This window comes from Mesoplodon densirostris, chromosome 12 (assembly GCF_025265405.1).
Source record: "Mesoplodon densirostris isolate mMesDen1 chromosome 12, mMesDen1 primary haplotype, whole genome shotgun sequence".
In the NCBI taxonomy this organism is placed as follows: domain Eukaryota; kingdom Metazoa; phylum Chordata; class Mammalia; order Artiodactyla; family Ziphiidae; genus Mesoplodon; species Mesoplodon densirostris.
This window is the reverse complement of record NC_082672.1, coordinates 27204896-27228795: the sequence shown is the minus strand read 5'-3', so window position 1 is coordinate 27228795 and position 23900 is coordinate 27204896. Positions and strand designations below refer to the sequence as shown.

The following is a 23900-nucleotide window of genomic DNA, read 5'->3' as shown; positions in this document are numbered from 1 at the left end:
AGTGTTGAGCGAGAGGTGAAAAGTGAAAATGTCCATTCACTATTATCTTTAATAAAAACTGTGAGTTGTACAGAATTCTGCACTCAGTTTCACTTAAAAATGTCCTATAATTCTAATAAGTATAGATGTTTCAGAGGTGATGGATTTCCTTGTTTGCTCAGCCACAGAATAACATTTTGACAGACTTCTTTTCTCCATTTAAATAACTTCTTCTTGCCTAAGTACTCAATACTCTGTTTCCATGAAGAAACTGTTGTCTAATTTAATCTAACAAAACACAATGAGATAATTTAACATGAAATATGTAAAACCTTTCTTTTTCCTCACTCATTTCATACAATAGTTGGTTTATCTTTGCACAATTAATAGGAGTCTGAGTCTTGTGCTTATAAATTAGCCCAAACGAAAAGAACCAACTTACATGAAATACTGCACAGAATAAGTAACTTCCACTCCTTGTAGGCCCTGTGGTGGGTTCCACTGTAGGATATTCTTCATGTTTATAGATAAGAAGGTGATATTTGTAGGTTTAGGCAGACCACCAGAGACACAGGGAACTGAAAAAGGAGTAGAGAGGAATTGAGGTCTTAATAGAGAGAAAGGAAGACCTAACATGTGGTAGCTGGTCTCCAGATATGGCCCCCAATGAGCCACACCTTCCAGTACTCATGCTCTGTGTATTTCCTTCCAAACTGAACATGGGCTTACCTCATGGCCCTCTTTAACCAACAAAATTGATACTGGGACTGAGCCTTAACAAGGCCTACGAACTTCCACTTTTGTCCTTTTGAAAGCCCTGAGCTGCCATGTAAAAAGTGGGCTACTATGCTGGAGAAACCATGTCAAGAGACCATGGGAAGAGGGAGAGGTTTGGCTGTCCCAGTGTCCCAGCTGAGCCCAGTCTTCCAACCAAGGGGCCAGAATGAAGCCACTGTGGACATTCCAGCCCCATGTGCCATAGACTGAAGCTTCATGAGAGGCTCTGAAAGAGACCAGCTGAAGAACCATCCAGAGCCCTAGATAAATCCTCAGAATTATGAGAAATTATAAAATGATTCTTTTAATCCACTAAATGTTGGGGTAGTTTGTTATGCACCAGAAGACAACTGAAACAATCCCTTTATTAGATATAGAAATAAAATTTAGGATAGATGTCACTGAAAGGCCAGAGATTGGAGACTGGAGCTGGGGTTAGCTTTCCTAAAGTATATAATAAAGAAATAATTATAATAAGAACTAATGAAAGAAGACAATTTATTTAATTAAACACTGATATGTGGGCTTCCCTGGTGGCTCAGTGGTTGGGAGTCCGCCTGCCAATGCAGGGGACACGGGTTTGTGCCCCGGTCCAGGAAGATCCCACATGCCGCAGAGCGGCTGGGCCTGTGAGCCATGGCCGCTGAGCCTGCGCGTCCGGAGCCTGTGCTCCGCAACGGGAGAGGCCACAACAGTGAGAGGCCCGCGTACCACAAAAACAAACAAAAAACAAACAAAAAAAACCACTGATATGTTCACCTAACTGTGTTCTAAGAAGGAGTGTATCCTAGAGAATTAATTTATAGAAATCCTCTGTAAAGGAATGATAAAAAATGGAGAAACTACCAAAAAATTAGAAACGGAAAAAAGAAAAGTGAAGAATAGTTTCTTATAAAAGAAAACAAAAACGATCCTTTAAATACAATAAATGAAAAAATTCAGTGGTAATATGAAAGAATCAAAATATTAATTTAAACTATTGGAGAGATCCCAAAGTCCTGAGTAATAAACAATCAGATATTATGAATAACTTATCATAAATATGCATATTCTAGTCAATGAATTTGGAAAATATCAAATTTTGATATTTCAAATCAAACAGGAAATAAAATTTAGCTAAGTCACTGAAGGCTGGTCCAATTTTGGCTAACGTTCAATAATTCTTGTATAAATCAACTGAGACTAATGTCAGAGAAAGGAATTAGCTTTATGATTGTGGTAATCCTTGGCTAAGATTAGCTCTATACAATGTATTGTAATCCCACAAGCCAAATGAAAAGAAAGAAAAAATTCTTTCCTTTAGAATTAAACTTTATAATGTAACATGACCCTGATTCTAAGCCAGAATAAGCTCTTTAACATGTGGCAGGGTGACCAAACTATAAGTGGTTGAGTTTGTGTTCGTGCATGTGTGCAAGCATGTGCTATATTTGTAATGACTCCTACTTTTAACCTTGCTCATTTTTTTAATACCTCAGTTTTATTTTATTTAATAATTTTATTTATTTATTTATTGGCTGCATTGGGTCTTTGTTGCTGCGCATGGGCTTTTCTCTCTAGTTGTGGCGAGCAGGGACTACTCTTTGTTGCGGCTTCTCATTGCGGTGGCTTCTCTTGTTGAGGAGCACGGGCTCTAGGCACACGGGCTTCAGTAGTGGTGGGACACGGGCTCAGTAGTTCTGGCTCGCGGGCTCTAGCGCGCAGGCTCAGTAGCTGGGGCGCATGGGCTTAGCTGCTCTGCGGCATGTGGGATCTTCCCGGACCAGGGATCAAACCCATGTCCCCTGCATTGGCAGGCGGATTCTTAACCACTGCGCCACCAGGGAAGTCCTCAGTTTTATTTTAGAGAGGGAAGTTAAACACTCAAAGAGAAGCTCTGTCAACTGGCCACTGTGTGTGTACGTGTGTAGGAGCAGTAGAAAGGATCTCTAAAGGATGCCACCTGCCCAGTGTCTGTCTTTGATTTCTATCCTTCTAACTCTTTGGAACCACTGCATATCAACTGGTATTGGCTTTTTCTGGAGCTTATATATAATGAATAATTATTAAAGATTTAATACTGCTCTGTGCTATCACTAGGTTCTAACTTTTAATCATATTTTTAAGACAAAACAGAGAACCTGGAGAAGCAGCACCATGAAGTATAGTATTCCCCAATCCTTCAAAAGTGGGGAATAGGGCTTCCCTGGTGGCGCAGTGGTTGAGAGTCCGCCTGCCGATGCAGGGCACACGGGTTCGTGCCCCGATCCCGGAAGATCCCACATGCCGCGGAGCGGCTGGGCCCGCGAGCCATGGCCGCGGAGCCTGTGTGTCCGGAGCCTGTGCTCCGCAACGGGAGAGGCCACAGCAGTGAGAGGCCCGCGTACAGCAAAAAAAAAAAAAAAAAAAAAAAAGTGGGGAACACTGTCAACGTAAACAATTCCGAGGGCCCCCTGGAGGAAGATGGCGGAAGAGTAAGACGCGGAGATCACCTTCCTCCCCACAGATACATCAGAAATTCATCTACATGTGGAACAACTCCTACAGAACACCTACTGAACGCTGACAGAAGACCTCAGACGCCCCAAAAGGCAAGAAACTCCCCACATACCTGGGTAGGACAAAAGAAAAAAGAATAAACAGAGACAAAAGGATAGGGACGGGACCTGCACCAGTGGGAGGGAGCCGTGAAGGAGGGAAGGTTTCCACACACTACAAGCCCCTTCGCGGGCGGAGACTGCAGGTGGCGGAGGGGGAAAGCTTCGGAGTAGCGGAGGAGAGCACAGCAACAGGGGTGTGGAGGGCAAAGCGGAGAGATTCCGGCACAGAGGATCGGTGCCCTCAGGCACACACCAGCCCGAGAGGCTTGTCTGCTCGGCCGCCGGGGCGGGCGGGGCTGGGAGCTGAGGCTCGGGTATCGGCTTTCAGTCGGAGCGCAGGGAGAGGACTGGGGCTGGCGGCAGGAAGAGAGCCTGAAGGGGTTAGTGCACCACGGCTAGCCCGGAGGGAGTCCGGGGAAAAAGTCTGGAGCTGCCGAAGAGGCAAGAGACTTTTTCTTCCCTTTTGTTTCCTGGTGCACGAGGAGAGGGCATTAAGAGAGCTGCTTAAAGAAGCACCAGAGACGGGCGCGAGCCGCGGCTAAAGGCGCGGACCCCGGAGACGGGCGTGGGACGCTGGGGCTGCTGCTGCCGCCGCCACAAGGCCTGTGTGTGAGCGCAGGTCACTGTCCACCCCGCCTTCCGGGGAGCCTGTGCACCCCACCACTGCCGGGGTCCCGGGACCCAGGGACGGCTTTCCCGGGAAAGCGCACGGAGCGCCTCGGGCTGGTGCAACGTCACGCCGGCCTCTGCTGCCGCAGGCTCGCCCCGCACTCCGTACCCCTCCCTCCCCTCGGCCTGAGTGAGCCAGAGCCCCCGAATCAGCGGCTCCTTTAAACCCGTCCTGTCTGAGCGAAGAACGGACGCCCTCCAGCGACCTACGCGCAGAGGCGGGGCCCGGTCCAAGGCTGAGACCCGGGAGCTGTGAGAGCAGAGAAGAGACAGGGAAATCTCTCTGTGCAGCCTCGGAGGCAGCGGATTAAAGCTCCACGGTCCACTTGATGTGCCCTGCGTCTGTGGAGTGCATGAATGGACAGCGAATCATCCCAAATTGAGGAGGTGGACTTTGAGGACAAGATTTTAAGACTTTTCCCCCTTTTCCTCTTTTTACAACGAATTATCCCAAATTGAGGAGGTGGACTTTGAGAGCAAGATTTTCGATTTTTCCCCCTGCTCTCTTTTAGTGAATGTGTATGTGTATGCTTCTGTGTGAGATTTTCTCTGTATAGCTTTGCTTCCACCATGTCCCAGGGTTCTATCTGTCCGTTTTTTTTTCAATAATTACTTTTTAATTTTAATAATGCTACTATATTTTATACTTTATTCTATTTTACTTTACCTGCTCTTTCTTTATTTCCTACCTTCCCTTCCTCCCTCCCTCCGCCCCTCCTTTCCTTCTTTTTCTTTCCTTCCTCCCTCCCTCCCTCCCTTCTTCCTTTCACTCTTTCTTTTTCTTTCCTTCCTCCCTCCCTCCCTCCCTCCTGTCTGTCTTTCTTTCCTTCCTCCCTCCCTCCCACCCTTCTTCCTCTCACTCTTTCTTTTTCTTTCCTTCCTCCCTCCTGTCTTTCTTTCTCTTTCTTTCTTTCCTTCCTCCCTCCCTCCCTTCTTCCATTCACTCTTTCTTTCCTTCCTCCCTCCTTCCCTCCTTTCTGTCTTTCTTTCTTTCTTTCTTTCCGTCCTTCCTCCATCCCTCCCTCCTTTCTTTCTTTCCATCCTCCCTCCCTCCCTCCTTTCTTTCTTTCTTTCTTCCTTCCTTCCTTTCTTTCCTTCTTCCTTTCTTTTTCTCTCTCTTTCTTTCTTCTACTAATTCTTTCTTTCTACTTTTTCTCCCTTTTATTCTGAGCCGGGTAGATGAAAGGCTCTTGGTGCTGCAGCCAGGAGTCAGTGCTGTGCCTCTGAAGTGGGAGAGCCAACTTCAGGACATGGGTCCACAAGAGACCTCCCAGCTCCACATAATATCAAGCGGCGAAAATCTCCCAGAGATCTCCATCTCAACACCAGCACCCAGCTTCAGTCAACGACCAGAAAGCTACAGTGCTGGTCACCCTATGCCAAGCAACTAGCAAGGCAGGAACACAACCCCACCCATTAGCAGAGAGGCTGCCTAAAAACATAATAAGGCCACAGGCACCCCAAAACACACCACCAGACGTGGACCTGTCCACCAGAAAGACAAGATCGAGCCTCAACCACCAGAACACAGGCACTAGTCCCCCCCACCAGGAAGCCTACACAACCTACTGAAACAACCTTAGCCACGGGGGACAGACACCAAAAACAACAGGAACTACGAATCTGCAGCCTGCAAAAAGGAGACCCCAAACACAGTAAGATAAGCAAAATGAGAAGGCAGAAAAACACACAGCAGGTGAAGGATCAAGATAAAAACCTACCAGACCTAACAAATGAAGAGGTAATAGGCAGTCTACCTGAAAAAGAATTCAGAATAATGATAGTAAAGATGATCCAAGATTCTATTTCCAAGATCCAAAATCTTGGAAATAGAATAGACAAAATGCAAGAAACAGTTAACAAGGACCTAGAAGAACTAAGGATGAATCAAGCATCCATTAAAAACACAATAAATGAAATGAAAAATACTCTAGATGGGATCAGTAGCAGAATAACTGAGGCAGAAGAACGGATAAGTGAGGTGGAAGATAAAACAGTGGAAATAACTGATGCAGAGCAAAATAAAGAAAAAAGAATGAAAAGAACAGAGGACAGTCTCAGAGACCTCTGGGACAACATTAAACGCACCAACATTCGAATTATAGGGGTTCCAGAAGAAGAAGAGAAAAAGAAAGGGACTGAGAAAATATTTGAAGAGATTATAGTTGAAAACTTCCCTAATATGGGAAAGGAAATAGTTAATCAAGTCCAGGAGGCACAGAGAGTCCCATACAGAATAAATCCAAGGAGAAATATGCCAAGACACATATTAATCAAACTGTCAAAAATTAAACACAAAGAAATCATATTAAAAGCAGCAAGGGAGAAAAAAACAAATAACACACAAGGGAATCCCCATCAGGTTAACAGCTGATCTCTCAGCAGAAACTCTACAAGCCAGAAGGGAGTGGCAGGACATAATTAAAGTGATGAAGGAGAGAAACCTGCAACCAAGATTACTCTACCCAGCAAGAATCTCATTCAGATTTGATGGAGAAATTAAAACCTTTACAGACAAGCAAAAGCTGAGAGAGTTCAGCACCACGAAACCAGCTTTACAACAAATGCTAAAGGAACTTCTCTAGGCAAGAAACACAGCAGAAGGAATATACCTACAATAACGAACCCAAAGCAATTAAGGAAATGGGAATAGGAACATACATATCAATAATTACCTTAAATGTAAATGGACTAAATGCTCCCACCAAAAGACACAGAGTGGCTGAATGGATACAAAAACAAGACCCATATATATGCTGTCTACAAGAGGCCCACTTCAGACCTAGAGACACATACAGATTGAAAGTAAGGGGATGGAAAAAGATATTCCATGCAAATGGAAATCAAAAGAAAGCTGGAGTAGCAATTCTTATATCAGACAAAATAGACTTTAAAATAAAGACTATTAGAAGAGACAAAGAAGGACACTACATAATGATCAAGGGATCGATCCAAGAAGAAGATATAACAATTGTAAATATTTATGCACCCAACATAGGAGCACCTCAATACATAAGGCAAATACTAACAGCCATAAAAAGGGAAATCGACAGTAACACACTCATAGTAGGGGACTTTAACACCCCACTTTCACCAATGGACAGATCATCCAAAATGAAAATAAATAAGGAAACACAAGCTTTAAATGATACATTAAACAAGATGGACTTAACTGATATTTATAGGACATTCCATCCAAAAACAACAGAATACACATTTTTCTCAAGTGCTCATGGAACATTCTCCAGGATAGATCATATCTTGGGTCACAAATCAAGCCTTGGTAAATTTAAGAAAATTGAAATTGTATCAAGTATCTTTTCTGACCACAATGCTATGAGACTAGACATCAATTACAGGAAAAAATCTGTAAAAAATACAAACACATGGAGGCTAAACAATACACTACTCAATAACGAAGTGATCTCTGAAGAAATCAAAGAGGAAATAAAAAAATACCTAGAAACAAATGACAATGGAGACACAACGACCCAAAACCTATGGGACACAGCAAAAGCAGTTCTAAGGGGGAAGTTTATAGCAATACAATCCCACCTTAAGAAACAGGAAACATCTCCAGTAAACAACCTGACCCTGCACCTAAAGCAATTAGAGAAAGAAGAACAAAAAACCCCCAAAGTTAGCAGAAGGAAAGAAATCATAAAGATCAGATCAGAAATAAATGAAAAAGAAATGAAGGAAATGATAGAAAGATCAATAAAACTAAAAGCTGGTTCTTTGAGAAGATAAACAAAATTGACAAACCATTAGCCAGACTCATCAAGAAAAAAAGGGAGAAGACTCAAATCAATATAATTAGAAATGAAAAAGGAGAAGTAACAACTGACACTGCAGAAATACAAAAGATCATGAGAGATTACTACAAGAAACTCTATGCCAATAAAATGGACAACCTGGAAGAAATGGACAAATTCTTAGAAATGCACAACCTGCCAAGACTGAATCAGGAAGAAATAGAAAATATGAATAGACCAATCACAAGCACTGAAATTGAAACTGTGATTTAAAATCTTCCAACAAACAAAAGCCCAGGACCAGAAGGCTTCACAGGTGAATTCGATCAAACATTTAGTGAAGAGCTAACACCCATCCTTCTCAAACTCTTCCAAACAATTTCAGGGGAAGGAACACTCCCAAACTCATTCTACGAGGCCACCATCACCTTGATACCAAAACCAGGCAAGGATGTGACAAAGAAAGAAAACTACAGGCCAATATCACTGATGAACATAGATGCAAAAATCCTCAACAAAATACTAGCAAACAGAATCCAACAGCACATGAAAATGATCATACACCATGATCAAGTGGGGTTTATTCCAGGAATGCAAGGATTCTTCAATATACGCAAATCAATGTGATACACCATATTAACAAATTGAAGGAGAAAAACCATATGATCATCTCAATAGATGCAGAGAAAGCTTTCGACAAAATTCAACACCCATTTATGATAAAAACCCTGCAGAAAGTAGGCATAGAGGGAACTTTCCTCAACATAATAAAGGCCATATATGACAAACCCACAGCCAACATTGTCCTCAATGGTGAAAAACTGAAACCATTTCCACTAAGATCAGGAACAAGACAAGGCTGCCCACTCTCACCACTCTTATTCAACCTAGTTTTGGAAGTTCTAGCCACAGCAATCAGAGAAGAAAAGGAAATAAAAGGAATCCAAATTGGAAAAGAAGAAGTAAAGCTGTCACTGTTTGCAGATGACATGATACTATACATAGAGAATCCTAAAGATGCTACCAGAAAACTACTAGAGCTAATCAATGAATTTGGTAAAGTAGCAGGATACAAAATTAATGCACAGAAATCTCTGGCATTCCTGTACACTAATGATGAAAAATCTGAAAATGAAATCAAGGAAACACTCCCATTTACCATTGCAACAAAAAGAATAAAATATCTAGGAATAATCCTACCTAAGGAGACAAAAGACCTCTATGTAGAAAATTATAGACACTGATGAAAGAAATTAAAGATGATACAAATAGATGGAGAGATATACCATGCTCCTGGATTGGAAGAATCAATATTGTGAAAATGAGTCTACTACCCAAAGCAATCTACAGATTCAATGCAATCCCTATCAAACTACCACTGGCATTTTTCACAGAACTAGAACAAAAAATTTCAATATTTGTTTGGAAAAACAAAAGACCCCGAATAGCCAAAGCAATCTTGAGAACGAAAAACGGAGCTGGAGGAATCAGGCTCCCTGACTTCAGACTATACTACAAAGCTACAGTAATCAAGACAGTGTGGTACTGGCACAAAAACAGAAAGATAGATCAATGGAACAGGATAGAAAGCCCAGAGATAAACCCATGCACATATGGTCACCTTATCTTTGATAAAGGAGGCAGGAATGTACAGTGGAGAAAGGACAGCCTCTTCAATAAGTGGTGCTGGGAAAACTGGACAGGGACATGTAAAAGTATGAGATTAGATCATTCCCTAACACCATGCACAAAAGTAAGCTCAAAATGGATTAAAGACCTAAATGTAAGGCCAGACACTATAAAACTCTTAGAGGAAAACATAGGCAGAACACTCTGTGACATAAATCACAGCAAGATCCTTTTGGACCCACCTCCTTGAGAAATGGTAATAGAAACAAAGATAAGCAAATGGGACCTAATGAAACTTCAAAGCTTTTGCACAGCAAAGGAAACCATAAACAAGACCAAAAGACAACCCTCAGAATGGGAGAAAATATTTGCAAATGAAGCAACTGACAAAGGATTAATCTCCAAAATTTATAGACAGCTCATGCAGCTCAATAGCAAAAAAAACAAACAACCCAATCCAAAAATGGGCAGAAGACTTAAATAGGCATTTCTCCAAAGAAGATATACACACTGCCAACAAACACATGAAAGAATGCTCAACATCATTAATCATTAGAGAAATGCAAATCAAAACTACAATGAGATATCATCTCACACCAGTCAGAATGGCCATCATCAAGAAATCTAGAAACAATAAATGCTGGAGAGGGTGTGGAGAAAAGGGAACACTCTTGCACTGCTGGTGGGAATGTGAATTGGTACAGCCACTATGCAGAACAGTATGGAGGTTCCTTAAAAAACTAAAAATAGAACTACCATATGACCCAGCAATCCCACTACTAGGCATATACCCTGAGAAAACCATAATTCAAAAAGAGACATGTACCAAAATGTTCATAGCAGCCCTATTTACAATAGCCCGGAGATGGAAACAACCTAAGTGTCCATCATCGGATGAATGGGTAAAGAAGATGTGGCACATATATACAATGGAATATTACTCAGCCATAAAAAGAAACGAAACTGAGCTATTTGTAATGAGGTGGATAGACCTAGAGTCTGTCATACAGAGTGAAGTAAGTCAGAAAGAGAAAGACAAATACCATATGCTAACACATATGTATGGAATTAAAAAAAAATGTCATGAAGAACCTAGGGGTAAGACGGGAATAAAGACAGAGAGCTACTTGAGAATGGACTTGAGGACATGGGGAGGGGGAAGGGTAAGCTGTGACAAAGCAAAGGAGAGGCATGGACATATATACACTACCAAACGTAAGGTAGATAGATAGTGGGAAGCAGCCGCAGAGCACAGGGAGATTAGCTCGGTGCTTTGTGACCGCCTGGAGGGGTGGGATGGGGAGGGTGGGAGGGAGGGAGATGCATGAGGGAAGGGATGTGGGAACAGATGTATATGTATGACTGATTCACTTTGTTATAAAACAGAAACTAATAAAAAAATCTAAGAAATTAAAAAAAAAACAATTCCGAGGATCTTTCCAGATCTAAAATGCTGTGGTTCTATATTTTTAGATGACACTACTATGTGAAGAGTGGTTAGCATCTTGTAAAAACTAAAATTAAAATAGTCTGTGTATTATAATATCGTGGATGGAAGACATTACCAAAACATGGCTCCACAGAACTAACTGAGAAGGAACCAGAATAGTCTGATTTGTGCCAATTTGTGTTCGGAGAATTAAAAAAACACAAGTTATCTTAGATATTATAATCCAGGCATATTTTCTCAATGTTTATCTATACAAAGGTTTATCTTCTACAGCATTGGTGTCTGTGTGACTTTTAATATAAGTAAACAACAGAATTCTCAAAATGCCTAAAACGTACCCCCCAATTTTTAAAGAAATAACTTGGAATAAAGTAAATGGACTGCTCATTTTAATTTTTTATTTTATTTTTTTTATTATTTTTTTTGTGGTATGCGGGCCTCTCACTGTTGTAGCCTCTCCCGTTGCGGAGCACAGGATCCGGACGCGCAGGCTCAGCGGCCATGGCTCACGGGCCCAGCCGCTCCGCAGCATGGGGGATCTTCCTGGGCCGGGGCACGAACCCGTGTCCCCTGCATCGGCAGGCGGACTCTCAACCACTGCGCCACCAGGGAAGCCCCTCATTTTAATTTAATTGGGGGAGGAAACACAGCAATTTTGCTTTTCTGAAATAAAGTACTCTGGAATGTGCTGTCAATCATTAATGTTCACTGATTCAACAGAAATTTTTACTAGTGTTTTGTAATCATTTAAATGCTCCTCTAGAAAAGCTACATCAATTACCAAAATGTTACCAAACTCTGTATCATAGAGGATTAATTTATAGAAATCCTCTGTAGAGAAATGCTAAAAAAAAATCATTTTAATAGTTTAAATAAAAGGAATAATAGGTTAAATAAAAGAATTAACAATCTGACAATATTACAACATTAAACAATTTTCTCATCATGCCATTCTATTTTTTGACAAGAAAACATATTTCATTATAAATGTTGTGAAATGGATATATACCTTCTCTGCAAGTTTACATTAGGGGTAAATTATACACATTGCCACAGTTTTGTTAGCCAGCCTACAAGACGGCCCTCAGTAATCCCCTCCTCCTGGCATTCACAGCCTGTATATTCCTCTCTCACACTGTATCTGGGTTGGTCTGTGTGACCAATAGAATATGACAGAAGTGATGGTACGTCATTTCCAAGATTAGGTTATAAGAGATACTGTGGCTGCCATCTTGATTTCTCTCTCTTGGATTATTTACTCTGGGAAAAGTCAGCTGCCATTTTGTGAACAATCCTCTGCAGAGGAACATGTGGCAAGTAACAGGCCTCCAACAACTGGTGAAGAACTGAATGAAGTCTCTTGCCAAGAGGCACATTAATGAGTTTAGAAGTGGATCCTCCAGCTCTAGTCAAGCCTTCAGATGGCTACAGCCCCAGCCTACCCCTTGACTATACTCTTGTGGGAGACCCTGAGCCAGAACCACCAGCTAAGCCATTACTGGACCCCTGACCCTCAGAAACCATGACATAATATTTGTTGTTTTAAGTTGCTAAGTTTTGAGGCAGTTTGTTACACAGGACTAGATAACTAATACAACAAAGAGTCTAAAACTGAGAGAAACTAAGAGAAATTAATCACTGAAAAAAAAGTGCATTAAATGGAAGAAGAAATGGAAGAAGAAAAAAATGGCACCCTCCATTCCCAATGATGTTATAAAAGACTCCTGCTTTCACAATCTTGAAAAATGTTCTTTTTAATAGTTCCATTGCATCTTTATAAAGAAATTTTAAAAACCCAATGAGAAGACTGTAAACTTATTAGCCTTTAATTCCAAGTGAGAATCACAGCAACAATTTTTTGAATTAAAAGAAAAAGATAAATGCTTAGTTAAGCTCACTGTAAATACATGGTAGTAAACACCTTTAACAGAAGTACATTTTAAAATGGATGTTGCTGTTTTGTACACTGTTTCTGGGGAAAGAATATCCTAGCTTTTAATCCTTCAGATTCTTCATTTGGATTAACATTATCTTTCTGATTGCCTAGGCAGAAAATATATCAGTTTTGGATATCTATCCTCTTGTCAATAAATCAAAGTATTATCCCAGGCGCAGCCTTAACATGATAAAAAGCCATCTGAAGACACAGTGAATGGTGTTCTGAAGACACAGGGAGAACACGATTTGAAGATGGAAGGTTGGAGTGATGCATCTATAAGCCAAGAAGCCTGGCTACCACCAGAAGGTGGACAAAGCAAAGAAGGAACCTCCTCCAGAAGCTTCAGAGGAAGCATGGCACTGCCAACACCTTGGTTTCATACTTCTACCTTCCAGAACTGTGAGAGAATACATTTCTGTTGTTTTAAGCCATCCAGTTTGTGGTACTTTGTTACAGCAGCTCCAGGAAGCTAATACAGTTGCCACTGTGTGGCTTCCTAATGGTGAATAAACACATATGTTCCTGCCCTTGTGGAGATCCCAGACTAATGGAAAGAGAGCACCATTCACAAGTCAAAAAACAAACAAAAACATACTCACAAATTTGGTGGCCCAGTTATGAAAGGGAATAAGGTTGCAGTAGTGGGTCACAGAACCTACTTAGATAGGGGCTTAGGAATCAGCTGTGAAGGGGGAAGGCACTGTTCCAGGCAGAGACTCCTGAGATGGGAAAAAGCTCATCCAAAAAAACCGTGCCTTCGGAACAGTCAAAAGAGCAGTGTGGCTGGAAAATGTGAGGAAGAGGAGAGGGGTCACGATGTAACTGAAGAAGTTCAAAGGGGCTAGACCCCTGCCCCCCTCTCCCCCGCCCCCTCCCCGCCCCGGTCTTTGTAAACCCTGGGAAGGAGGCTGGGTTATAATTGAAATTCAGCAGAAAAGTATTGAAGCCTTTTATGCAGTGGAAGCGATGGCCCTATTTGTATTTCAAACGGATTACTTCACTACTGAGGAAGAAAGCCTGGATGGGGGCAAGAAAAGAAATGGAGAGACCTGTAAGACTGCAGTTGCATCAGCCCCAGCGAGGAAGGCTGAGCTTGCACCCGAGAGGCTGGCTGTTGGATATGGAGGGTGAGGTGGGCGCAGCTGGGAGCACTCTTTTCAAAATAGAAACAGTACCCCCTGATGAAGCAGAGCTATGAGAGTCACATCAGTAAGAAAGTTGCTGTGCTGTGAAAGCTAAATCAACAGATGAGGATTTATCAAGAAATATTTGCCCTTTTGATGATGCAAAAGAGGGATAAAAATAGAATTAGCACTTTGTTTTTGAGGAGGAGAAACAGTATTTAAAAAAGAACAACTGATAACTCTTATCTCCTTGTGGTGTTTTCATCTTCACAAAGTTGTAGGCACTGTTTGTCTCCAGTTTGGAAAACACTCCTGAATAAATGTTCCAGTTGAGATAAGTCATTTTCCTAACCTGCCAGTATCGATAAGATCATTTAATCAACACCAAAGAGAAAATATGTCACACCCACATTGATATCATGTGCCAATTCGTGGGTAACAAAAGCATTTTTGCTTGCATAGATTGATGGCCTGGAAGTACAGCTCTGATCCTCTCAAAGTCCATCCATTTCATATCCCAAATCACGAAGCTGTTGGATTAGCACACATAATTTTATTTCTGGGAGTGCTATACCATTACAACTTCGGTTTGGTACACAAAGTTCTCCATGGTCTGGTCTGGCCTCGCCTTTTGTAATTCTGCCAAATGCACTATGTTCATTAGTCACACCAAATCACCCACAAAACCCTAACTAGCTCTGCGGTTTTTGTGCCTTTACAATTTTGGTACCTTCCTCTTATAGTATCTTTGGGAACTAAAAGCCGCCTTATTTTTCCATGTGTGCCTCCATTTAGAGTACTGGCTTGTACTATTTTAATGACATGATTATGTTGTGATGTTGTGGAGGGTATGCATGGTCTCCCCTAAAGGGAGTGGGCATTCCTGACGACAGTCACTGGGTAGGAGGCTGGTCTTTGAGGAGAAAATGAAACACAGAAGACCTCAGAAAGGGACAAGAACTCCAGGCTCCCTTTGAGCTTCCCTGACCGGGGTATGGACACTGGGCAATGGAGGGGGACTTGAGGGGACCCCCCTTGGATAACGGGTATTTAAGATGGCTTCTGCAAACTAGTGGTCCCCAGTGGGGAGGTGGGGAAGGGCAATAGAGGGGGAGGGGAATAAGAGGCACAGACTATTATGTATAAGATAAGCTACAAGGATATATTGTACAACATAGGGAATATAGCCAATATTTTATAACTATAAATGGAGTATAACCTTCAAAAATTGTGAATCATTATATGGTACACCTGTAACTTATGTAATATTGTATATCAACTCTACTTCAATTTAAAAAAGGAAAAAAATTAACCAATGAACAACAACCAAAAAGATGGCTTCTGTCCTAACAAAGCTGTGAGGGGTCAGCAAGAAGGGGTCCACTTAATGAACTCCTAAGTAATGGTGGGTTAGCTATAGCTTGTAAATCATGTCATTTAGACTTGTGTTCCCTTTCAGTGTTTATTTTCCTCTCATTATATCTTGGCCTTTGGGAAAGTCTTCTAGCCCAGCTTCATCTATGTTATAACACCAAAAAGAAAAAGTCCTCTATCTCCTCTTGTGTCCTTCTAGTAGAAAGAGAATAAATAAATGGAATTTGAAATGGGTAAATCTTTGACAGCTTCATTAGTGGAGTTTTATAAAATGTGGCTGCTACATTAGTTCCAAGAATTACCTTATAGTTACCTTTCTGTAGGTGGAATGAAATGGTATGTGACATTTTCTTAATGGCCTCCAAGATAATACTAAGGTCGTCATCTTAAGTATGTTGCAGCTTTAATTATACGCCTGACAGTAAAAGGTATTTCCATTTCATTATACTGTGGGAAAAGTCTATGCATAAATTAGTGCCTGATGAACACTGGTAAAAAAGTGGTGAGGTTTTCAGAGTGAACTCACAAAGGGTAATCAGGCTCGTGGTTACCCAAACCTCTCTCTTCTGGGGCTGAGGCTTTCTGAGTTTCCCGTTATGGACAGTATGCTCATTCACTCCTGAGGAAAACCACCAGACTACAAGAGGCTGAACAGTCAAATGTGTTCACTTTTGGGGACTTCCCTTTGGGGCCATTCAAGTTTCTCAAGCTCATGATTAACAAGGGAACCTCAGCATTGAGGAAGCCCTGCCCACCTTTGCCCAGAGAAAGCCTCCAGACCTCCAGCCCCATCTGTCTTTCTGAAGCTGAAGCAGTGAAGGAATCACTAGGCTCTGAGCTGTTTGACCCAGAGCACCATGTCTTATAAGATTCTTTGTATCCCCAGTGCCTCTCAAATAAATACTTTCTTTTTTTTTTTTTTTTTTTTTTTTGCGGTATGCGGGCCTCTCACTGTTGCGGCCTCTCCCGTTGCGGAGCACAGGCTCCGGGCGCGCAGGCTCAGCAGCCATGGCTCACGGGCCCAGCCGCTCCGCGGTATGTGGGATCTTCACGGACCGGGGCACGAACCCATGTCCCCCGCATCGGCAAGCGGACTCTCAACCACTGAGCCACCAGGGAAGCCCTCAAATAAATACTTTTGAATTGAACTAACCAGGGACCACTGGGCTCACATAAATTGTAGAGAAAGGGCAAGACCCGGATTCACATGAGCATCTGGATGAGGGTGACACAGTCTGAACCACCAAACCCTGATAGCTTGAAATCACCCTGGGAAACTTACACTATACACAGGGGATTAGCACAGTCAGAAGATACTCAACAGATGCTTTTTAATGAAGGAAGAGCAGCCCATGGTAAGTGGTTGCTACATCTTACAAGTGTCTTTCAAAATAGGAAAATACCTACTATGCTTGTAAGACCAAAAAAAGAAAAAAAAATCACCTCCTGGGGCTTCCCTGGTGGTGCAGTGGTTGAGAGTACGCCTGCCGATGCGGGGGACACGGGTTCGTGCCCCGGTCCGGGAAGATCCCACATGCTGCGGAGCGGCTGGGCCCGTGAGCCATGGCCGCTGAGCCTGCGCGCCCGGAGCCTGTGCTCTGCAACGGGAGAGGCCACAACAGTGAGAGGTCCGCATACCGCAAAAAAAGAAAAAAAAAAAAATCACCTCCTGAATGAGTTTTCTGTTGTGGGAAATGGGGTTAAAAACAATCGATGTACAAAAAGCACCAGAGGGTGATTAACCAGTTTCAGGAAGCAAAAGTTGGAAATATCTCATCCCAACCTCCACCAAAAGAGAGCCAAACAGTGTCACTGCCTTCAAACAGATTAAATATTGTTGTAACTTCATCGTGCTGAAAGGAAAGGCATATTTTCTTTTGCCTTAAGGTATAAATTATCTCTCCTGAAAAATATTAACTTCTCTTTCCTCTTTTCCCGCTTGACATATATTACATATATCAAGTGCCCTTAGAAAGTGAATCATCTAAAGAACACTTGAAATGTTATTCAGGAACTACTTACCTGAGAAAATATACTTAACTGTCTTCTGTAAAGGAGAAAGTACGGTTTGATGTTAACATTAGTTCCTCTGAACTCAATTATCTTCCTTTACCAATCCCGCTACAATTTCTCTATTATTTCTTTGCCCACTTGCTGCTGTACTTGCATACTGCCTCTGTTTTCTCTTAATAGTATACTGAATGTTATACAGGGCACTGCCACCTGCCCTATCTCATTGGCTTCTAATAATTGTTTATGTGAGTAGGTCAGACAGAAGTTTTTTTTTTTTTTTTTTTTTTGCGGTACGCGGGTCTCTCACCGTTGTGGCCTCTCCCATTGCGGAGCACAGGCTCTGGACGCACAGGCTCAGCGGCCATGGCTCACGGGCCTAGCTGCTCCGCGGCATGTGGGATCTTCCTGGACCGGGGCACGAACCCGTGTCCCTTGCATCGGCAGGCAGACTCTCAACCACTGCGCCACCAGGGAAGCCCCCAGACAGAAGTTTTAAGAACAAGAGTTCTAGAGCCACATTGGGACCTACTCCCTGTTCTACAGCTGACCTAAGCTGTGTGCCCTGAAGTAAGTTATTTAGCCTCTGTACTCCATTTCCTCATTGTAAAATAAAACAATAATATTATCTGCTTCATAGGCTTGTTGGAATGATTAAATAAGGTTCCCAAAAGAGTGCCTGGTACAAAGAAAGAGCTCAATAATCATTAGTTCAGTATTGTCTTCCATGGTTACTATTCTCCCTTTACAGCTGATTAGATAGAGGCCCAGAGAGGCTGACTGATTTGCCTGTGGTTATTCAGCCATCTGGAAGCTGTTTGAGCCCAGGTACTCTGAGGACAACAGGGTTCTCTACTAGGACACTCACTTACTGCCTTTAGGGAACGCTTCAAGGAGCAGTGTTGTGGGAAGAAGAGATTGCATGATCATTGGAAAGTGTGCATGTTACAGATGACTGCTTCTAAGGAGATATATACGAAATTCAATGAGGAGTTCAATCCTTAAAAATGCAAATGCTTCATATGCTGTTTTTCCCTATCTTTTCTCAGTGTGAATAAAAATATGTACACACACACACACAAGGAATTCAATGAGGAAAACCCTAGTATTTCTCCTTCATTGAAGTTTTTTTCTGGTGGAAGGGTACTTAGTCACATCATTCATTCAACCTCATTACTGGGCACCTACTAGAAACAGAAATTGATAGTTACTAGGGTGCAGTGGCAGACAGAAACACACAGAAGGCCCTGCTCTCACAGAGCAGATATTTTCTGAATCTGGGACACAAGCCATCAATACATGCTTTCCCTGCCAGGTATGTGAACTTTTATATGGATGAGCGATATATAAGTCATACATAAAAAGCATGTTACTTCTTTATAGCCACACCTCAATAAGTAAATCTATGTGCTTCAACATGTTTTGGAATATTGCTGTTGGTGCTTGAGAGCAAGTAGGACTTTAAGGTTGAGACTACTTCTTAAAATAAATATATTGGCATTTACCCATCAAAAAGAGTATGCATTGTCCAAGCAGTTCCCTTGGGAGGGTTTATAATTATTTCCTGGTACTGCTCAGCTCTGGCATCTGGGGCATGCTTCCTTTCAGCTACAACTGTCTTCAGCGGTTGCTTGCATACATGCAAAAAATTCCATCTCATTTTTTTTATAGTCACACCTTGTTTTTGCCCAACATAGCATTTCTTAGCTTGATTACCCAAGTTGGTTGGAAGTGGCTTTGAATGCTTTTGAAAATTAAACCACGCCTCCAAGATGAAGGTTTGCCACTTAATGGCAAACCTTAATCTGACCAATGCATACAGGTTCTATTGAGAACTCTGAAAAAAGGAGTTTAGGAAATACGTTGTGAGATTTTTGTGCACAGCCTCCTAAAATGACTATTTTGAAGATGCCATTATTAATTTGAATATGTTGGTCCCGTTGTTAGAAAATCAGTCCCACTTCCTTATGTCATCTCTTGTATGTATGTCTTCCCTTCCCTTCCCTTTCAGACTTGCTTTTTGAGGCCAGGGACTTGATGTTTCTCCACATTTTGTGATCTCCAAAGTGTTTATCCAAATTGAATATCATAGTAACTATGGAAAAATAGATTCAAATGTGGGCTGGAGTCTCTACAACTTGATAACTTGCCTCAGAAAGGAAAAGTTAAAAGAAAGAACAGAGTCAAAGACAAACCATTTGAAACCACTAAGGTATTGGAAAGAATAGCTGTTGGGAACTCCCAGTTCCATCAATAGGTGTTTACTAAATATCAACATACATCGTCCACTTTATTTTTCAAATAATTTTCATAAATCATAGTACTTCTTTTTATCCTCACATAAGTAATGTGATTCTTCCATTAACATCTCCATCACTTGAAATTTTCAGAGAGAAAATCAAGGTAAAAAGGTGAGAAAAAATTAATAGAAAAAGTAAGAGAGACAAAAATAATTACTTAGTGGAGATTTGGAAGTAATTAGTAGTATTTACTTCTCTTGGCTGTTGATTGCGATTTTGAGGCAAACGAGGTTGAGAGTGTGATCTCAGACTTTGCAGTCAAACAAGATGAAGACAGAAGTGTACAGCAGCCATCAAAAACACTGTCAGAAAGGTGCAATATTTTTCAATAGGTTAACTCTCCTCCATAGGGACAAGTCAATGCTCTGATGTTTTTGATGGTGACCAGGGCTTACATCACACCTCTTCAGGGTTGAATTAAGCCTCAATGAAGTTGTGTAACTAAATGTGATAAAGTGGACAGGGTGCTCGCTGAAGATCAGCTCTCTGAGGTGGTTATCCTACCACAAAGATATTAAAAAACACTGGTCAGGATAAAAGCAGAGCAACAGTGAAGAGGCCACCCATGAAGAGGCAAAGGCACTGACAACACTGGAACCTCTCCAGGATCACCTCAGAGAATGGATCAATGAAGACATTCCCTTTGCTCTTGCTGTTAAAGCTAACAGAGCCTTCAAAGGACTGTGTTGATTCAGGAAGTGAGAAAGAGCGCCTCGGGCACCAGCCCTCTTAGAAAACCACAGCTGTAACAAGGGAGCCTTTTGATACCTGTTTGTGGTTGGATTCAGTGTTGCACAGAGCCGCAGACCACAGTGACCTGTTGAAGCTGTCAGTGACCTCCAGGTCGAGCTGTCCTACAGCTGCAAAGCTCCTTACTCCCACCCACCTGGCAATACCACTGTCAGAAAAAAATCATCTGTTTCATAGGATTCTGCTATTTGTTGTTGGGTTTTGTTGGTTGATTTGTAGTTTTACAAGAAAGAAATGTAGGTGGGAAAAAGGAATGTTAACTACGTGGTAGTTTATAGATAGAAGATGCTTAGAACAGGATTTAACTTTATTTTCTTGCTAGCATTTTAAATGAAAAATATAACAAGTATATTGGCAATTCTCATAAGTCTCACTTTCCCTTTTCATAGGAAGCCCTGCCTGACTCCTAGATTAGATCAGCTGCCTTGCTCTGTGCTTCTAAAGAAGCTTGGTTTCCTCAGTTCTGGCATTTATACTGTGATGTAATCACCCGAGGTTAAAAGCTCCACGAAGAAAGAGCCTTGTTTTCTTGTTCACCTCAATACCGAGAACAGTTCCTGATATGTATGAATGAATGATATTGAATAAATGAAAAGTGCTCAAAAGAAGGTTATTTAAAAATCACATTGTGTCAAGTTGTATTTTAACTTATGAAAACTCAAAATGAATGTGTGGGGTATGAAGATAATTCTTTTTCATTAAATCTGACCACCTCAAATACCTCATTCCCCTAAGTTATTTGCTCCTAAGGCATACGTGATATTCTATTTTGCACCTAAAAACTATCAGCAAATTTTAAAAATAACAACGTGACGCATTTAGTAAGATAACTCAGAGGACCTTTTACTTCTTTTATACTTTAATCTAAAATGGAGGAGGAGGCTGACTTGGAATCATATGGATAGTCAGCCTTAAGTATGAAAATGGTCCATGCTGGAGCAAGAGTGAAGATTTTGCAATGAACGTGCCACATAGAGGAACAGAGATGGAGGTCTGATGAGAGTGAACCCCTCTGCCGAAGAAATTTAAACTCCACCATCTTTATTACATACCCATTGACGTTTCTCTCCTCTTTAAAAAACAGGTATAATTAACATATATATAACATATTAGTTTAAGGTGTACAACATAATGATTCCATGTTTGTACATATTGCAAAATGGTGGCTATCTTTTATGTTCACGTTATGGAAAGTACACGAGACGACTCATCTCTGCCCTCTACATTCTCAGGAGAGCCTTTCAGGCGTGAGACTTCTGCAAAGGTTTCCTTTTGGCAGTGGACACAGACTGATAAACACGTTGAGGAGGAAAACTGCATGGGGTTGAAAAAGTAGCTTTTCTCCACTTTAGAAGCCAAGCTCATGAGTCCTGCTCACTGCCCTACAAGCCGTTGAGGGTATGGTAGGTGTGATAAATTCAACTGTGGCCCCACAAAGAAATATGTTGAAATCCTAGTCTCCAGTACCTCATAAAGTAACCTTAATTAGATATAATGTCTTTATAGAGGTAATCAAGTTAAAAGAGGTCATTAGGGTGGGGTTCAATCCAACATGACTCGTATCCTTATACAAACAGAAAATTTGGACGCAAAGAGAGACATGCACAGAGGGAAGATTATGTGAAGAGACAGAGAGAACAGTGTGTGAAGGCAGAGGATTGGAATGATGCTCAACAGGCCAAGGAATGCCAAGGATTGCCAGCAACCACCAAATGCCAGGAGAGAGGCGTGGAACGGATGCTCCCCTACAGCCTTCAGAAGGAATCAACCCTGCCAACATCTTGATTTCAGACTTCTAGCTTCCAGAACTGTGAGATAATACATTTATGTTATTTTAAGCTACCCAGTTTGTGGTACTTTGTTATGGCAGCCTCAGGAAAGTAATATAGTAGGTGTCTGTTCCTTGTATCCTTCCTCAAAAATGAACACAATGTTTATTTAAGAGAAGAATGAATGCTTTAAGGGCTGCCAAGTAACCTGGAAGTAAGGATGGAGGGATTGATGTAGGAGAAAACAAAAATGTCTGCAAAGTTGAAAAAGAGGAAATTTAAATGGCGGAAGTAATGTAAACAAATGCTTCCACTAAGAGGATATACTTGCCAAAATATCTCATATCACCAAAAAACACATGTTAACGGTATGGAATGGAAAATTTCAGGGGGCTGGATTAAAGGCATACATGTTGAGACTCAAGAAGTATAAGGAAAACTTCCTGACAAATCTGTATAGGACAAGGTATGCCCATTCTCTGTGCCTAGAGGTGGAGCTGGCATTTGATGAGGCGGTGCATAAAGTGATTGGAGAAGCTGAGTGGAAGCCATTTTGGTGTCTCAACGTGCACTGTGGTGACCACCACACTTGAAAAACAGAACTGATTTTGAATAGATAATATATGTAATCAATAAAAATTTCCTTTCCAGAAAAGAGTCTCCTTAATTGCATTAAAGGCCACCGTGACAGACATCATGTGCTCTAGATAAAACATCATGCCATCCTTCCATTCTCTGTATTCTGAGAAGAGAAAGAAAATTGCCTCCACAAAATGAAATTGTATTAATATGAAATTCTGAGTTTAAATGAGGGGTCAAGGTCTGTGTCTTATAGGAAAAGACAACAAAGGTAAAAAGGGAGGGTAACTTTTAGGCACCAGGAACCCTTTGTTCACCAGGAAACTGATGTTGAATCACTTAAGGACCAACATGCCAGGGGCAGTGATTAAAATCTGGCAGACCAGCCATGTCATCATGATCTATAGTGAGTATGCCTGAGAACTTACAGACAATCTGGAACACACACATACAGAAAAGACCAGGAGAGAGAGGGGCCTGGCATGACACAACTGGGGAGGTGGTTAGCTGAGATGAATGAAGACAGAGGAAATATGATGGTTGCAGTCAATGAGCTGAGCAGCTTGTTCTGCATGACTTCATCAGCTTAGAGTGAGGACCAACAATGGGACAAGATGAAAGAGATCAAGACCTCAGCTCGTTCATGGGAGGAACATTCTAGTAGCTGGAAGTCTACAACGACAGGACATCCTGTCTTGGGTGTCAGGTATCAAGTTTCCTGTGATGAGAGGTGCTCCAATAGCAGATAGGTAATGATTCTGAAGTTATGTCACAGGGAAGATTCACAAGGGAAGCAGTTGGATGGGATTTTAAGGTCCTTTCAAGCCTAGTTTTCTGTATCAAAATGAATTCTGAAAATAAAGCAGAGGAAGTACTTAACTGTATTGTCTTCAGCTTTAAAAACAGTTCTCTTGTTCTCCAATTTTATATGGAATTGACACATCTTGAGACAGATTACAGAGATTTAATTCATTTTTCTAGTATCACCTTTTGAGTCAAATAATCATAAATGTGGACCAAGAAAAAGTAAAAATGCTGTCAGAACATCACAATCATAGCATAAAGGTAATGTTATAAATAAGATGAATAAAATGATTTCACTTCTTAAAATATATACTACCTTAAGCTGCAGTTAATACTTAGCAGTCTTTTTTTTTAATCATCATGGAAGTAAACATGTCAAAGATATCTGGTAAAATTGTACATGAAGAAAAAGA

At 41.4% G+C, this 23900-nt stretch overlaps 1 protein-coding gene across 2 annotated transcripts in view; it reads right to left on the bottom strand.

Annotated features, from left to right (window-relative positions):
• The window catches only part of IL20RA (interleukin 20 receptor subunit alpha), a 44185-nt gene that overhangs the window by 14477 nt on the left and 5808 nt on the right, over positions 1–23900 (bottom strand). For both annotated transcript variants that reach the window (XM_060115185.1, XM_060115186.1), the window contains exon 2: positions 422–557. In XM_060115185.1, coding sequence (XP_059971168.1) covers positions 422–557 — 136 coding nt within the window. The remainder of the gene's footprint in view (positions 1–421; positions 558–23900) is intronic.